The sequence below is a fragment of the Engystomops pustulosus genome, chromosome 8 (assembly GCF_040894005.1).
Source record: "Engystomops pustulosus chromosome 8, aEngPut4.maternal, whole genome shotgun sequence".
NCBI lineage: Eukaryota > Metazoa > Chordata > Amphibia > Anura > Leptodactylidae > Engystomops > Engystomops pustulosus.
The window spans coordinates 102,887,871-102,905,750 of NC_092418.1; the positions used below are offsets into that span (position 1 = coordinate 102,887,871).

General features: G+C 54.4%; 1 protein-coding gene across 2 annotated transcripts in view; it reads left to right on the forward strand.

Moving 5' to 3' along the window:
• The window catches only part of PTPN4 (protein tyrosine phosphatase non-receptor type 4), a 67,403-nt gene that overhangs the window by 20,673 nt on the left and 28,850 nt on the right, over positions 1-17,880 (forward strand). For both annotated transcript variants that reach the window (XM_072122036.1, XM_072122037.1), the window contains exons 2-12: positions 1,521-1,675; positions 3,772-3,879; positions 3,970-4,012; positions 5,223-5,301; positions 5,902-5,946; positions 6,139-6,191; positions 6,286-6,406; positions 9,113-9,200; positions 11,116-11,204; positions 15,026-15,089; positions 17,680-17,852. In XM_072122036.1, the coding sequence (XP_071978137.1) occupies positions 1,538-1,675; positions 3,772-3,879; positions 3,970-4,012; positions 5,223-5,301; positions 5,902-5,946; positions 6,139-6,191; positions 6,286-6,406; positions 9,113-9,200; positions 11,116-11,204; positions 15,026-15,089; positions 17,680-17,852 (1,001 nt within the window). In that variant the 5' untranslated portion in view covers positions 1,521-1,537. The remainder of the gene's footprint in view (positions 1-1,520; positions 1,676-3,771; positions 3,880-3,969; positions 4,013-5,222; positions 5,302-5,901; positions 5,947-6,138; positions 6,192-6,285; positions 6,407-9,112; positions 9,201-11,115; positions 11,205-15,025; positions 15,090-17,679; positions 17,853-17,880) is intronic.

A 17,880-nucleotide genomic window follows, 5' to 3' on the forward strand; every position in this document is an offset into this window, starting at 1 on the left:
CCACCATGTAGTGTAACGCCATGCAGTGTGTGCCACCATGTAGTGTAACGCCATGCAGTGTGTGCGGCTACGTACTGTAACGCCGTGCAGTGTGTGCCGCTACGTACTGTAACGCCGTGCAGTGTGTGCCGCTACGTAGTGTAACGCCATGCAGTGTGTGCTGCCACGTAGTATAACGCAGTGGAGCGAGTGGCACCACATAGTGTAACGCCGTGCAGTGTGTGCCACCATGTAGTGTAACGCCGTGCAGTGTGTGCCACGATGTAGTGTAACGCCGTGCAGTGTGTGCCACCATGTAGTGTAACGCCGTGCAGTGTGTGCGGCTACGTAGTGTAACGCCGTGCAGTGTGTGTGCGGCTACGTAGTGTAACGCCATGCAGTGTGTGCCACCACGTAGTGTAACGCCGTGCAGTGTGTGCCCCCACGTAGTGTAACGCAGTGGAGTGTGTGCCACCACGTAGTGTAACGCCGTGCAGTGTGCGGCCACGTAGTGTAACGCCGTGCAGTGTGTGCGGCTACGTAGTGTAACGCCATGCAGTGTGTGCCACCACGTAGTGTAACGCCGCGCAGTGTGTGCCCCCACGTAGTGTAACGCCGTGCAGTGTGTGCCACCACGTAGTGTACCGCCGTGCTGTGTGTTCCATCATGTAGTGTAACGCTGTGCAGTGTGTGCCCCCACCTAGTGTAACGCCATGCAGTATGTGCTGCGACGTAGTGTAACGCAGTGGAGTGTGTGCCGCCACGTAGTGTAACGCCGTGCAGTGTGTGCCGCCACGTAGTGTAACGCCGTGCAGTGTGTGCCGCCACGTAGTGTAACGCTGTGCAGTGTGTGCCGCCACGTAGTGTAATGCCATGCAGTGTGTGCCACCGTTTACAATACACACCTTCTCATTCAAAGAGTTTTCTGTATACAAATTGTAGATTCACACTGAAGACATCAAAACTATGAATTAGCACATGTGGAATTTTATACTTACCAAAAAGTGTGAAACAACTGAAATGTGTCTTATATTCCAGGTCCTTCTGCTGTGATTGCTGCTCTGCACAGTCTTGGCTTCTCTTGATGAGATACAAGAGGTAGTCACCTGAAATGGTCTCCACATCACAGGTGCCCTGCAAGGGGTAATAAGTGGGATTTCTTGCCCTATAAATGGGGTTGGGATCAGTTGTGCAGGAGTCAGGGGGATACACGGCTGGTCATCCTACTGAATAGACTGCTAGAATTTCTATTATGGCGAGAAAGAAGCAGCTACAAGTCTATTCAGCAGGACGATCAGCCGTGTATCCCCCTGACTCCTGCACAACTGATGCCCCCATCCCCATTTATAGGGCACCTGTGATGTAAGGTAATAAGACATTGTGCACATTTGTCTTTGGCGCAGTTGGTGCTGCCCCCATTACCCCGGCATTACACCTGATCTCGCTGTGACACTGGGTCCGCATTGTGGGCATCATACGTAGGATGTCACATGATTGGTGTGCAGCGTCTTTACAGCCTTTTCTCCTCCATCTTTTCGCAGACTTTGTGTGGACAGTAATGAGCGCACGTTTCCGATTGCCTGCCGGCAGAACCTACAATGTACGAGCATCGGAGCAGGCCCGAGACAGACAGAGCACAGAGGTGGTGTGCAACATCCTGCTGCTGGATAACACTGTGCAAGCTTTCCATGTGAATGTAAGTGTACTGCCGGTGTGAACCGCGCCCAAGCCGCTGACACCCACAGCCACCACATGCCCGTCCTCATACACCCACAGCCACGACAGGCCCGTCCTCATACACCCACAGCCACGACAGGCCCGTCCTCATACACTCACAGCCATCACACGCCTGTCCTCATACACGCACAGCCACGACAGGCCCGTCCTCATACACTCATAGCCACGACAGACCCGTCCTCCTACACGCACAGCCACCGCACGCCCGTCCTCTTACACCCACAGCCATCACACGCCTGTCCTCATACACGCACAGCCACCACACGCCCATCCTCATACACGCACAGCCACCACACGCCCATTCTCATACACGCACAGCCACCACACGCCCATCCTCATACACGCACAGCCATGACAGGCCCGTCCTCATACACCCACCACATGCCCGTCCTCATACACACACAGCCATGACAGGCCCGTCCTCATACACCCACAGCCACCACATGCCCGTCCTCATACACACACAGCCATGACAGGCCCGTCCTCATACACCCACAGCCACGACAGGCCCGTCCTCATACACCCACAGCCACGACAGGCCCGTCCTCATACACTCATAGCCACCACACGCCCGTCCTCATACACCCACAGCCACGACAGGCCCGTCCTCATACACTCACAGCCACCACACGCCCGTCCTCATACATCCACAGCTATGACAGACCCGTCCTCATATATCCACAGCCACCACACGCCCGTCCTCATACATCCACAGCTATGACAGGCCCGTCCTCATACATCCACAGCTATGACAGACCCGTCCTCATACACTCACAGCCACCACACGCCCGTCCTCATACATCCACAGCTATGACAGACCCGTCCTCATATATCCACAGCCACCACACGCCCGTCCTCATACATCCACAGCTATGACAGACCCGTCCTCATACACTCACAGCCACCACACGCCCGTCCTCATACATCCACAGCTATGACAGGCCCGTCCTCATACATCCACAGCTATGACAGACCCGTCCTCATACACTCACAGCCACCACACGCCCGTCCTCATACATCCACAGCTATGACAGACCCGTCCTCATATATCCACAGCCACCACACGCCCGTCCTCATACATCCACAGCTATGACAGACCCGTCCTCATATATCCACAGCCACCACACGCCCGTCCTCATACATCCACAGCTATGACAGGCCCGTCCTCATACATCCACAGCTATGACAGACCCGTCCTCATACACCCACAGCCACCACACGCCCGTCCTCATACACGCACAGCCATGACAGGCCCGTCCTCATACACCCACAGCCACCACATTTCTGTTCTCATACACTCACAGCCACCACACAGCCGTCCTCATACACGCACAGCCATGACAGGCCCGTCCTTATATACGCACAGCTATAACACGCCCGTCCTCCTACACCCACAGCCACAATACGCCTGTCCTACACCCACAGCCACCACAGGCCCGTCCTACAGCCACAGCCACGACAGGGCCGTCCTCATACACCGACAGCCACCACAGGCCCGTCCTACAGCCACAGCCACCACAGGCCCGTCCTCATACACCCACAGCCACCACATGCCCCTCCCTATAGCAACCAATCACGGCTCAGCTACTAACTGCCGCAGCAGCAGACGATGGCTCCTCTATATGGTGGTTAATAAGTGGATTTTTGAAAGTGTAGGGTGAAAGTTGCGGCTCAAAACTGAGTCTATGATGTTCCCTGCGTCAGATTGCAGCAAACATTCATACATACATTTACATACACACACTGAGCGGCTCAGACCCTTCTCTCTGGGCGTCTGCCTGGTGACTCCGCACCCGTGAATATTGAGGACTTGCAGGGTTTCTCCATGTGTAGAGCAGGTGCTATCACCATCTGGGACCCTCTCCCCCCTCGCCAGCTCTGTGTAACTGAACCCCCTGGGCTGTTATTTATATCTACTTCCAGGAAAGCTGGGTGCCTCCAGTTATTATGTTGTGTAATATAACATCATCCAGCACTGAAGAGGTTAATCGGCCTGAGACTTGCAGCAATAACATGCGCCGCGCTTTATAGGGACAACTTTTCTGTGTCTTCCAGAAACACGACCATGGACAAGCTCTGCTAGATTTAGTCTTCAAGTTCCTGGATCTGACGGAGAGGGACTACTTTGGGCTGCAACTGGCTGACGATTCCTGCGATAACCCGGTAAGACGCTGCCGTGATGTGCGCTCCATTCACAGCAGCCTCTCATTGGCGCCATCTAGATGCTCATTCAGCTTGTTTTTCTTGCACCAGAGGTGGCTGGACCCTAAGAAACCCATCAGGAAGCAGCTGAAAAGTAAGTCTGTTCCCAAAACGTACTTCCAAAAACCCTTATTGCTGTCACTGAATAGAAACCTCCATACAGTCTGAGGCTGAAGACTGTGTCCTGCCCTAATTCTGGACATGATGCAGTGTATCCAGCCCAGATTTCTTTACCTCTCAGTGCTGATACTACAGTGACCTATTGGAACAAGTCCTAAGTTTTGTGTAGGATTAGGTCAGATTCAGGTCCCCTCTCTCCTGTATGGTGCACGGCTTCTGCTTCTAAACTCGTGTCCTTCCCCATCTTATTTTCCTGGATTATTACTTCTGAAAATGAATGTCCCTTCCTGAACACAAGCCAAACATGGTGTCATCTGGTGCAAATAACCATTCGATTTTGAGTAAATTGGACATTAAAGGGGTTTTCCCACGAATAAAAGTTAGCCCGTATCCACCGGATAGGGCCTAACTTGCTGATCAGTGGGGGTCTCAGTGATGAGACCCCAACAGATCACGAAACAAGGGGTCCGATGGGGTCCCACGTACCTCCATCGGTCCCCTCATCACACCATGAGAGCAATGGAGCGACGGCCGCGCATGAACATTCTGCTCCATTAATCTCTATGGAGCTGATGGAAATTGCTGTCAGCTCCATAGAGATTAATTTAATAGAGCAGAACGGTCATCAGGGAGACCCCCACTGATCAGCAAGTTAGGTCCTATTCCGTGGATAGGGCCTAACTTTTGTTTGTGGGGAAAACCCCTTTAAAGGGAACCATTAAACCCTAAAGGCCCTTTTTCTGCCCTCCCCCATGTCCCCATAGAGAACAGTGTACACATTACCAAAGAGTTTTTACCAAAGGCTTTTTCCGAAAAAAAATGAGTTTACAGTGGGTGTGGCCAGTGAGGAGTGGTCACTCCCTCCACCCACGGGAAACCACTCGATCCCCATGTCTCCCATATCTTCTCCCCCCATCGTTTTCCCCCTTAGGACGTCATACATGTCTGCCCCGCTCCTCGCTGGCCTCTCCCATGAGACTAGGGACACAGCTCTGCATACAGAAAGGTAAAACCTTCATCTAACTTACATTTTTTTGCGGAAAAAGCCAGTTTTACTATAAAAACTCTTTGGCAATGTGTACACTATTCTCTATGGGGACATGAGGGGATGTCTTTTTGGGTGCAGGATGATATAGAACATGAGTGGGCAGCGCTGACTTTGTGTCCCTTATCTTCATGTACAGGGGGATCACCGCACAACCTCAGCTTCAGAGTCAAGTTTTTTGTCTCTGACCCCAGCAAGTTACAAGAAGAATACACAAGGTAAGAGCCACAGCCGAGAAATACACGAGGGACGTCAGGGGGCTGGGCGCGGGACGACAGGGGGCTGGGCACAGGGAGGGCTGGGGGCGGGGGAGGGCTGGGCGCGGGACGACAGGGGGCTGGGCACGGGGAGGGCTGGGCGCGGGACAACAGGGGGCTGGGCGCAGGACTACAGGGGGCTGGGCGCGGGACGACAGGGGGCTGGGCGCGGGACGACAAGGGGCTGGGCGTGGGGCGGGGGAGGGCTGGGCGCGGGACGACAGGGGGCTGGGCGCGGGACGACAGGGGGCTGGGCGCGGGACGACAGGGGGCTGGGCGCGGGACGACAGGGGGCTGGGCGCGGGACGACAGGGGGCTGGGCGCGGGACGACAGGGGGATGGGCGCGGGACGACAGGGGGATGGGCGTGGGGCGGGGGAGGGCTGGGCGCGGGACGACAGGGGGCTGGGCGCGGGACGACAGGGGGCTGGGCGCGGGACGACAGGGGGCTGTAGTCCCTGCAGCTGTTATCCTGGTGGGTTCCATTCATACATAGGGTGCAGGAGCGATCTTCTAATACCTGCTATGATTTCCATTCACATCCATTTCTCTCCTCTCCCAGGTATCAGTACTTCCTGCAGATAAAACAGGACATTGTGATCGGGAGGTAAGTGATCCGCTAATATAATTGCATGTAGGAGAAGGACACATCCGTTGCAGCTTTTGCAGTGACTGGAGTATAAGACGCGGCTAATATCATGATCATTAGGATTGCAGTCGCAGTTCCATGTTGTAGTGAATATAATTATGTAACCCCTTGTATACTGGGCAATAGATGGATAATCTTGTTCTCTTGCAGACTGCCCTGCCCTTACAACACTGCCGCCCTGCTGGCTTCTTATGCCGTTCAGTGTAAGTATTGTCCCCTGGGGAGGATCTTCACCTCCTGTATAATCCATGTGTTTTTTCTAACATTGATTAATTCTTTCTTTTTCTCTCTGAAAAGCTGAAATTGGTGATTACAGTCACTCTGAGCACTTACCTGGATACCTTGCTGACTTCTCCTTCCTCCCCAACCAACCTCTGGACTTTGAGAAGGAGATTGCAAAACTGCACCAGCAGCACAGGTGAGCGTGTAATCCATGGTGTGGACCCCATCTCATTTCCCCTTTAATGTGTCGGGGCCTCCCCCGCAGCCTAGAAGGGGCAGGGAAGATAAGTACAGGTTCTTACCAGGCCTAGAACAGCTCTGCAGGACATCCCTGCCCCCATCGGGGTATTCGCCTATGTCACTGGGGTTCATGCTGATAACCCTGTTTCAATGGAAGTCGGGAAGTGTAAATGTGTCCCGGGGTCACCTTGTGGGGAACATATCATGTAAATAAAATCTGTTTTCTTGTCAGAAAAAATGTAAAACTATAATAAACAAAACATGATCCCTCTAAGAAGGTCAATTAGTTTCCGAAAAAAAACCAAAACAATGCAAATTAAAGAACATTTAGGGCTGATAGACACATCACATCCACAATGTCGCACGTGTTTCACCTTCTGCTCCATAAAGTGTGTGGACGGGACCCTTGTGATTGGGCAGGGACTAGTAGTTTTGTAGACTCTGGACTGGGGAAGGGTCTGATGCGAGCGGCGTTCTGGGGATGGAGGCGGCGGGTCTTCTGGGGATGGAGGCGGCGGGTCTTCTGGGGATGGAGGCGGCGGGCGTTCTGGGGATGGAGGCGGCAGGCCTTCTGGGGATGGAGGCGGCGGGCGTTCTGGGGATGGAGGCGGCGGGCGTTCTGGGGATGGGGGCGGCGGGCGTTCTAGGGATGGAGGCGGCGGGCGTTCTGGGGATGGAGGCGGCGGGCGTTCTGGGGATGGAGGCGGCGGGCGTTCTGGGGATGGAGGCGGCGGGCGTTCTGGGGATGGAGGCGGCGGGTCTTCTGGGGATGGAGGCGGCGGGTCTTCTGGGGATGGAGGCGGCGGGTCTTCTGGGGATGGAGGCGGCGGGTCTTCTGGGGATGGAGGCGGCGGGCCTTCTGGGGATGGAGGCGGCGGGCGTTCTGGGGATGGAGGCGGCGGGCCTTCTGGGGATGGAGGCGGCGGGCGTTCTGGGGATGGAGGCGGCGGGCGTTCTGGGGATGGAGGCGGCGGGCGTTCTGGGGATGGAGGCGGCGGGCGTTCTGGGGATGGAGGCGGCGGGCGTTCTGGGGATGGAGGCGGCGGGCGTTCTGGGGATGGAGGCGGCGGGCCTTCTGGGGATGGAGGCGGCGGGCCTTCTGGGGATGGAGGCGGCGGGCCTTCTGGGGATGGAGGCGGCGGGCCTTCTGGGGATGGAGGCGGCGGGCCTTCTGGGGATGGAGGCGGCGGGCCTTCTGGGGATGGAGGCGGCGGGCCTTCTGGGGATGGAGGCGGCGGGCCTTCTGGGGATGGAGGCGGCGGGCCTTCTGGGGATGGAGGCGGCGGGCCTTCTGGGGATGGAGGCGGCGGGCCTTCTGGGGATGGAGGCGGCGGGCGTTCTGGGGATGGAGGCGGCGGGCCTTCTGGGGATGGAGGCGGCGGGCCTTCTGGGGATGGAGGCGGCGGGCCTTCTGGGGATGGAGGCGGCGGGCCTTCTGGGGATGGAGGCGGCGGGCCTTCTGGGGATGGAGGCGGCGGGCCTTCTGGGGATGGAGGCGGCGGGCCTTCTGGGGATGGAGGCGGCGGGCGTTCTGGGGATGGAGGCGGCGGGCGTTCTGGGGATGGAGGCGGCGGGCGTTCTGGGGATGGAGGCGGCGGGCGTTCTGGGGATGGAGGCGGCGGGCCTTCTGGGGATGGAGGCGGCGGGCCTTCTGGGGATGGAGGCGGCGGGCCTTCTGGGGATGGAGGCGGCCGGCCTTCTGGGGATGGAGGCGGCGGGCCTTCTGGGGATGGAGGCGGCGGGCCTTCTGGGGATGGAGGCGGCGGGCCTTCTGGGGATGGAGGCGGCGGGCCTTCTGGGGATGGAGGCGGCGGGCCTTCTGGGGATGGAGGCGGCGGGCGTTCTGGGGATGGAGGCGGCGGGCGTTCTGGGGATGGAGGCGGCGGGCGTTCTGGGGATGGAGGCGGCGGGCGTTCTGGGGATGGAGGCGGCGGGCCTTCTGGGGATGGAGGCGGCGGGCCTTCTGGGGATGGAGGCGGCGGGCCTTCTGGGGATGGAGGCGGCCGGCCTTCTGGGGATGGAGGCGGCGGGCCTTCTGGGGATGGAGGCGGCGGGCCTTCTGGGGATGGAGGCGGCGGGCCTTCTGGGGATGGAGGCGGCGGGCCTTCTGGGGATGGAGGCGGCGGGCCTTCTGGGGATGGAGGCTGGGAGGGATGTGTGAGGTGGAGAAAAATTATGAGTTCTGTTTTGTCCATGTTAAGTTTTAGAAAATGGGAAGAGAAAAAGAAGGATATGGATGATAGACCCTGGAATCTGGCAGGAAGAGAGGAGATCTCTGCACCAGAGATATAGATCTGTGTGTACAGGAATCGCAGTCTGCACTATATTAGAGTAATATTCCCCGGCTCCGGTGTCATAGAATGTGCTGATCACATGATTGTAACACAAACAATAATCAGATTTTTTTTTTTTGTAAAATGCTACAGAGCCGCCATGGAGGACTGTAAAAAAGGTTGTAAATCATACAAACCTCATGAATTACAATTTGTGGCCCTAAGGTTAAAAGTGAAGAACAGTTCAATAATCTTTGCACTGAAAACGTTCACATTCCCTGCATTTCCTGTATTTGGTGGAATTAATCCAGATTTTTATGGCATATTCCACTCTTGTCTTGTAATATTAATATGAAGATACAGATGCATTCGACTCTTATGTTTTTCAGCGGCCTGACACCAGCGGAGGCCGAATTCCGTTATCTGAACACTGCACGCACCTTAGAGCTGTACGGTGTAGAACTGCACTATGCGCGGGTAAGAGACTATATGTTACATCCTGTATTATACTTCAGAGCTGCACTCACTATTCTCCTGCTCTTGCTGTCACTATGTACATACATGACATTACTTATCCTGTACTGATCCTGAGTTACATCCTGTATTATACTCCAGAGCTGCACTCACTATTCTGCTGCTGGTGCAGTCACTGTGTACATACATGACATTACTTATCCTGTACTGATCCTGAGTTACATCCAGTATTATACTCCAGGGCTGCACTCACTATTCTACTGCTGGTGCAGTCACTGTGTACATACATGACATTACTTATCCTGTACTGATCCTGAGTTACATCGTGTATTATACCCCAGAGCTGCAATCACTATTCTGCTGCTGGTGCAGTCACTGTGTGCATACATGACATTACTTAACCTGTACTGATCCTGAGTTACATCCTGTATTATACTCCAGAGCTGCACTCACTATTCTGCTGCTGGTGCAGTCACTGTGTGCATACATGACATTACTTAACCTGTACTGATCCTGAGTTACATCCTGTATTATACTCCAGAGCTGCACTCACTATTCTGCTGCTGGTGCAGTCACTGTTACATACATGACATTACTTATCCTGTACTGATCCTGAGTTACATCCTGTATTATACCCCAGAGCTGCACTCACTATTCTGCTGCTGGTGCAGTCACTGTGTACATACATGACATTACTCATCCTGTACTGATCCTGAGTTACATCCTGTATTATACCCCAGAGCTGCACTCACTATTCTGCTGCTGGTGCAGTCCCTGTGTACATACATGACATTACTTATCCTGTACTGATTCTGAGTTACATCCTGTATTATACTCCAGAACTGCACTCACTATTCTGCTGGTGGTGCAGTCACTGTGTACATACATGACATTACTTATCCTGTTCTGATCCTGAGTTACATCCTGTATTATACTCCAGAGCTGCACTCACTATTCTGCTGCTGGTGCAGTCACTGTGTACATACATGACATTACTTATCCTGTACTGACCCTGAGTTACACCCTGTATTATACCCCAGAGCTGCACTCACTATTCTGCTGCTGGTGCAGTCACTGTGTACATACATGACATTACTGATCCTGTACTGATCCTGAGTTACATCCTGTATTATACCCCAGAGCTGCACTCACTATTCTGCTGGTGCAATCACTGTGTACATACATGACATTACTTATCCTGTACTGATCCTGAGTTACATCCTGTATTATACTCCAGAGCTGCACTCACTATTCTGCTGCTGGTGCAGTCACTGGGTACATACATGACATTACTTATCCTGTACTGATCCTGAGTTACATCCTGTATTATACTCCAGAGCTGCACTCACTATTCTGCTGCTGGTGCAGTCACTGTGTACGTACATGACATTACTTATCCTGTACTGTACCCCTCTTGTCCTTATATATGAATCTCCAGCCTCCGGGATTTACTAGTGCTCTGCAGTTGCTGTAATGTCGGTCAGAAATAACTAGTAATTGATTACAGCAGAATAGATTGTGTAGATACACACATAATGGAGAAAACAGCAGGACCTCACACTCCGCCATTCCCAGCCAATCAGAGCTATGAAGCCGCCACGTGTGACAACACATATGGGAAAGAGCAGCAACACGAGCCGCCACGAGCTGCAAATGTCAGAGCCAGACACAAGGCGCACACAGAAAGACCCCGCAGGAAGGAAACAATTGTACAAGCAGGAAACATCAGAAGGAAAGGTCAGGACTGGGAGATCAGACACAACACATGCTACACCGTAAGTGACATCACCAGCACAAGAGCGAGTGCAGCTCTGGAGTGTAATGCAGATGTGTTGTATATGAGATTTGTTCTTCGATTATTCATTCAGAGAAGCCTGAAAAATGATTTTGTGTAATTACATTTATTTTTATGTTTTAGGATCAAAGTAACAATGAAATCCTGATTGGTGTTATGTCTGGCGGTATTGTCATTTACAAAAACCGGGTGCGGATTAATACATTTCCATGGTAAGAGCTGGGATCATTCCTGTGAGTCTGTGCCATTGGTTGTAGAGTCTGTGCCCCTGACACAATGACCACCTGCCCCACTGCAGACTCTATACACTGCGTCCATCTTTGCCTTCCTGTAGTTCTCCAGCTAGTGATGTATGTATATATGTAAAGATATAAGAACAGCAACGCCCCGAGCACTATGAGAAGACTGTGACATTAAAGGATTGCTGTGGCCTCTTCTGTCCCCTGCACACAGCATATGAGTGTCACGGCTGCACAGGGGGGGGGAGGGGGGGGGGGTCACTGTCTGTATGAGTGTCATGGCTGCACGGAGGGGAGGTCATGTCCATGTAGTGTCAGTGTATGAGTGTCATGGCTGCACGGAGGGGAGGTCATGTCCATGTAGTGTCAGTGTATGAGTGTCATGGCTGCACGGAGGGGGGGGAGGTCATGTCCATGTAGTGTCAGTGTATGAGTGTCATGGCTGCACGGAGGGGGGGGGGGTCATGTCCATGTAGTGTCAGTGTATGAGTGTCATGGCTGCACGGAGGGGGGGGGGGTCATGTCCATGTAGTGTCAGTGTATGAGTGTCATGGCTGCACGGAGGGGGGGGGGGGGTCATGTCCATGTAGTGTCAGTGTATGAGTGTCATGGCTGCACGGAGGGGGGGGGTCATGTCCATGTAGTGTCAGTGTATGAGTGTCATGGCTGCACGGAGGGGGGGGGGGTCATGTCCATGTAGTGTCAGTGTATGAGTGTCATGGCTGCACGGAGGGGGGGGGGGGGTCATGTCCATGTAGTGTCAGTGTATGAGTGTCATGGCTGCACGGAGGGGGGGGGGGGTCATGTCCATGTAGTGTCAGTGTATGAGTGTCATGGCTGCACGGAGGGGGGGGGTCATGTCCATGTAGTGTCAGTGTATGAGTGTCATGGCTGCATGGAGGGGGGGGGGGTCATGGCCATGTAGTGTCAGTGTATGAGTGTCATGGCTGCACGGAGGGGGGGGGGGTCATGTCCATGTAGTGTCAGTGTATGAGTGTCATGGCTGCACGGAGGGGGGGGGGGGGGTCATGTCCATGTAGTGTCAGTGTATGAGTGTCATGGCTGCACGGACGGGGGGGGTCATGTCCATGTAGTGTCAGTGTCTGTATGAGTGTCATGGCTGCACGGAGGGGGGGGGGGGGTCATGTCCATGTAATGTCAGTGTCTGTATGAGTGTCATGGCTGCACGGAGGGGGGGGGGGGGTCATGTCCATGTAGTGTCAGTGTATGAGTGTCATGGCTGCACGGAGGGGGGGGGGGGGGTCATGTCCATGTAGTGTCAGTGTATGAGTGTCATGGCTGCACGGAGGGGGGGGGGGGTCATGTCCATGTAGTGTCACTGTCTGTATGAGTGTCATGGCTGCACGGAGGGGGGGGGGGGGGGGTCATGTCCATGTAGTGTCAGTGTATGAGTGTCATGGCTGCACGGAGGGGGGAGGTCATGTCCATGTAGTGTCAGTGTATGAGTGTCATGGCTGCACGGAGGGGGGAGGTCATGTCCATGTAGTGTCAGTGTATGAGTGTCATGGCTGCACGGAGGGGGGAGGTCATGTCCATGTAGTGTCAGTGTATGAGTGTCATGGCTGCACGGAGGGGGGGGGTCATGTCCATGTAGTGTCAGTGTATGAGTGTCATGGCTGCACGGAGGGGGGGGGGGGTCATGTCCATGTAGTGTCAGTGTATGAGTGTCATGGCTGCACGGAGGGGGGGGGTCATGTCCATGTAGTGTCAGTGTATGAGTGTCATGGCTGCACGGAGGGGGGGGGGGTCATGTCCATGTAGTGTCAGTGTATGAGTGTCATGGCTGCACGGAGGGGGGGGGGGGTCATGTCCATGTAGTGTCACTGTCTGTATGAGTGTCATGGCTGCACGGAGGGGGGGGGGTCATGTCCATGTAGTGTCACTGTCTGTATGAGTGTCATGGCTGCACGGAGGGGGGGGGGTCATGTCCATGTAGTGTCACTGTCTGTATGAGTGTCATGGCTGCACGGAGGGGGGGGGGGGTCATGTCCATGTAGTGTCACTGTCTGTATGAGTGTCATGGCTGCACGGAGGGGGGGGGTCATGTCCATGTAGTGTCACTGTCTGTATGAGTGTCATGGCTGCACGGAGGGGGGGGGGGGTCATGTCCATGTAGTGTCACTGTCTGTATGAGTGTCATGGCTGCACGGAGGGGGGGGGGGGGTCATGTCCATGTAGTGTCACTGTCTGTATGAGTGTCATGGCTGCACGGAGGGGGGGGGGGTCATGTCCATGTAGTGTCAGTGTATGAGTGTCATGGCTGCACGGAGGGGGGGGGGGGGTCATGTCCATGTAGTGTCACTGTCTGTATGAGTGTCATGGCTGCACGGAGGGGGGGGGTCATGTCCATGAAGTGTCAGTGTCTGTATGAGTGCCATGGCTGCACGGAGGGGGGTCATGTCCATGAAGTGTCAGTGTATGAGTGTCATGGCTGCACGGAGGGGGGGGGTCATGTCCATGAAGTGTCAGTGTCTGTATGAGTGCCATGGCTGCACGGAGGGGGGTCATGTCCATGAAGTGTCAGTGTATGAGTGTCATGGCGGCACGGGTGGGGGGGGGGGCAGGTACGACTTTCACTGTTTGTATGAGTGTCATGGCTGTACGGAGGGGGGGGGGGGGGGTCACTGTCTGTATGAGTGTCATGGCTGTACGGAGGGGGGGGGTCACTGTCTGTATGAGTGTCATGGCTGCACAGGAGGGGGCGGTCACTGTCTGTAGGGGCAAGACGGCTGCACGGGGGGGAGGCAATACAGCTACAGCATTGGATGACGTCAGATCCATGGAGAAGACTTACCTATCATCCATGCTGCAGGGCCTGATGCTGGATCCTCCAGTTTGTTTGTGGTCTCCTCCATATCCTTCAGATCTAGAGAAGGGAACGCTCATGGAGAATGTTTTTAATCTCTGTGAAATTCCTTCCGGGAGATATTTCTGGGCGGCCTCTTCTCAGTTGCACACACATGGATATAAATAACCAGACTACAGTAGGAGATGAAGGGCACTGGACTCACAGAGGGTCTGTTCAGCCGAAAAATAGGTCAGATTCAAGGGGCTTCACATATGTGTCCTGCAGTAACCCTAGAGGGGGGAGTTGGGCAAGTGAAGCGTGAAGGGTCAGTAAATTAGACCCCCACCACCACCACGACTATCCTCATCTCGTCCTCGTCCTGAGACCCCGGCCCCCACCACACCTACCCTCATCTCCTCCTTGTCCCCGGGGCTCGATGCTGCATCCCCTCTGATATCAGGAAGGTTTGAGGATCACCAGTATGAAGATGAAGGCGTCTATACACAGTATAGATCAGTATAGGGTTAGGGTGTGATACACGGTATAGATCAGTATAGGGTTAGGGTGTGATACACGGTATAGATCAGTATAGGGTTAGGGTGTGATACACAGTATAGATCAGTATAGGGTTAGGGTGTGATACACGGTATAGATCAGTATAGGGTTAGGGTGTGATACACGGTATAGATCAGTATAGGGTTAGGGTGTGATACACGGTATAGATCAGTATAGGGTTAGGGTGTGATACACGGTATAGATCAGTATAGGGTTAGGGTGTGATACACAGTATAGATCAGTATAGGGTTAGGGTGTGATACACGGTATAGATCAGTATAGGGTTAGGGTGTGATACACGGTATAGATCAGTATAGGGTTAGGGTGTGATACACGGTATAGATCAGTATAGGGTTAGGGTGTGATACACGGTATAGATCGGATACATATCAGGTTATGTTTTTATCTTATGTTTTCTTCTTCATTTCAGGTTGAAGATTGTAAAGATTTCTTTTAAGTGTAAGCAGTTTTTCATTCAGCTCAGGAGAGAACTGGTGAGTGATCCCCATGGTTATAGATACTGTCCTCCCATAGTATATACAGGGGGTACGGGAAAATATTCATATCTCTTTAAATTTTTCACTCTTTGTTTCATTGCAGCCTATTGGTAAGTTCTTTATTTGACCATTAATGTTCCCTCTGTCTCCATCTTGACAGAAAAAACTGAAATGTAGATATTTGGGCTAATTTGAAATATTACATTAAGTAATCAGCCCTTTTGCTGTGACTCATGTAACTCAAATGTTGTCCATTTCCTTCTGATCCTCCTTGTGATGGTTCTACTCCTTCATTGGAGTCCCGTTGTGTTTACTTAAACTGATTGGACTTGATTAGGAGAGGCGAACAGCTCACAGTGCATGTCATAGCACATGAGAATCATGAGGTCTAAGGAACTTCCCAGGGAGCTCAGAGACAGAAATGTGGCAAGACACAGATTTGGCCACGGTTACAAAAGAATTTCTACAGTACTCAAAGTTCCTAAGAGCACAGTGGCCTCCATAATCCTTACATGGAAGATGTTTGGGATGACCACAACTCTTCCTGTCCCTCCAACCAAACTAAGCAATCGTGGGAGAAGAGCCTTGGTGAGAAGTAAACACGACCCCAAGATCCCTGTGACTGAGCACCAGAGATGCAGCAGGGAGATTGGGGTCTCCTATCACTGCAGCCTCCAGCAGTCGGGGCTTTATGGCAGAGTCTGGAAGCTTCTCCTCAGTGTAAGATATATGAAAGCCGCATACAGTGTGCAAGACACATGAAGGATCCGGACTATGGGGAATAAGATTCTCTGCTCTGATGAGATGAAGATTGGACTTTTTGGTGTTAATTGTAAGCGGTGGAGAAAACCCGGCACCGCTCATCACCTGCCAAATACAATCCCAGCAGTGACACATGGGGGGGCAGCATCAGGCTATGGGGGGAACAGTGCCCAATACTGGGGGGCAGCATCAGGCTATGGGGGGGACAGTGCCCAATACTGGGGCGGCAACATCAGGCTATGGGGGGGACAGTGCCCAATACTGGGGGGGGGGGCAGCATCAGGCTATGGGGGGGACAGTGCCCAATACTGGGGGGGGGGCAGCATCAGGCTATGGGGAGGACAGGACCACTGGGTGTAATGGAAGGAAAGATGAATGCGGCCAAGTACAGAGAGATCCTGGATGAGAACCTCTTCCAGATGCTCCGGACCTCAGACTGAACCGGACCTTCAAAGAAGACAATGACCCTAGGCCCAGAGCTAAAATAACACAGCAGAGGCTTCAGAACATCTCTGTGACCATTCCTGACAGGCCCAACCAGAGTCCGGACCTAAACCCAATGGAGCATCTGTGGAGAGACCTGAAAATGGCCTCCACCAGCGTTCACCATCCAACCTGAGGGAACTGGAGAGGATCTGCAAGGAGGAGGCAAAGGATCCCCAAATCCAGGGGTGAGGAACTTGTAGCATCTTCCCAAGAAGACTCCTGGCTGCACCAGCTCCAAAGCTGCTACTCATCACTGAGCAAAGGGGCCGAATACTCATCACCGGGGGCCGAATACTCATCACCAGGGGAAATTTCAGGTTTTCTTGATTTATTAGATTAGGTTTATTAGATTACAAAAATACCTATATTTCTGTTTTGTCTGTCAGGATGGGGGAAGAGGGCACATTACTGGGGGAAAAAGACATTTTTTGATCTTGCCAATCTGTCTGGGTGGACGCGGGGATCCCTAGTGGGGTCTGGGTGGACGCGGGGATCCCTAGTGGGGTCTGGGTGGACGCGGGGATCCCTAGTGGGGTCTGGGTGGACGCGGGGATCCCTAGTGGGGTCTGGGTGGACGCGGGGATCCCTAGTGGGGTCTGGGTGGACGCGGGGATCCCTAGTGGGGTCTGGGTGGACGCGGGGATCCCTAGTGGGGTCTGGGTGGACGCGGGGATCCCTAGTGGGGTCTGGGTGGACGCGGGGATCCCTAGTGGGGTCTGGGTGGACGCGGGGATCCCTAGTGGGGTCTGGGTGGACGCGGGGATCCCTAGTGGGGTCTGGGTGGACGCGGGGATCCCTAGTGGGGTCTGGGTGGACGCGGGGATCCCTAGTGGGGTCTGGGTGGACGCGGGGATCCCTAGTGGGGTCTGGGTGGACGCGGGGATCCCTAGTGGGGTCTGGGTGGACGCGGGGATCCCTAGCGGGGTCTGGGTGGACGCGGGGATCCCTAGCGGGGTCTGGGTGGACGCGGGGATCCCTAGCGGGGTCTGGGTGGACGCGGGGATCCCTAGCGGGGTCTGGGTGGACGCGGGGATCCCTAGCGGGGTCTGGGTGGACGCGGGGATCCCTAGCGGGGTCTGGGTGGACGCGGGGATCCCTTGCGGGGTCTGGGTGGACGCGGGGATCCCTTGCGGGGTCTGGGTGGACGCGGGGATCCCTTGCGGGGTCTGGGTGGACGCGGGGATCCCTTGCGGGGTCTGGGTGGACGCGGGGATCCCTTGCGGGGTCTGGGTGGACGCGGGGATCCCTTGCGGGGTCTGGGTGGACGCGGGGATCCCTTGCGGGGTCTGGGTGGACGCGGGGATCCCTGCCGGAGGTGATGATGTCCTTTCTTTTTCAGAATGAATATCGGGAGACGGTGCTGGGGTTTAACATGGTGAATTACCGCGCCTGTAAGACTGTGTGGAAGACGTGCGTAGAGCATCACACCTTCTTCCGGCTCGACTCTCCACTGCCACCGCACAAGAACTTCTTTGCCCATTACTTCACGCTAGGCTCCCGCTTCCGGTACTGGTGAGTGTCCTGCATCCAGCTATGGGAT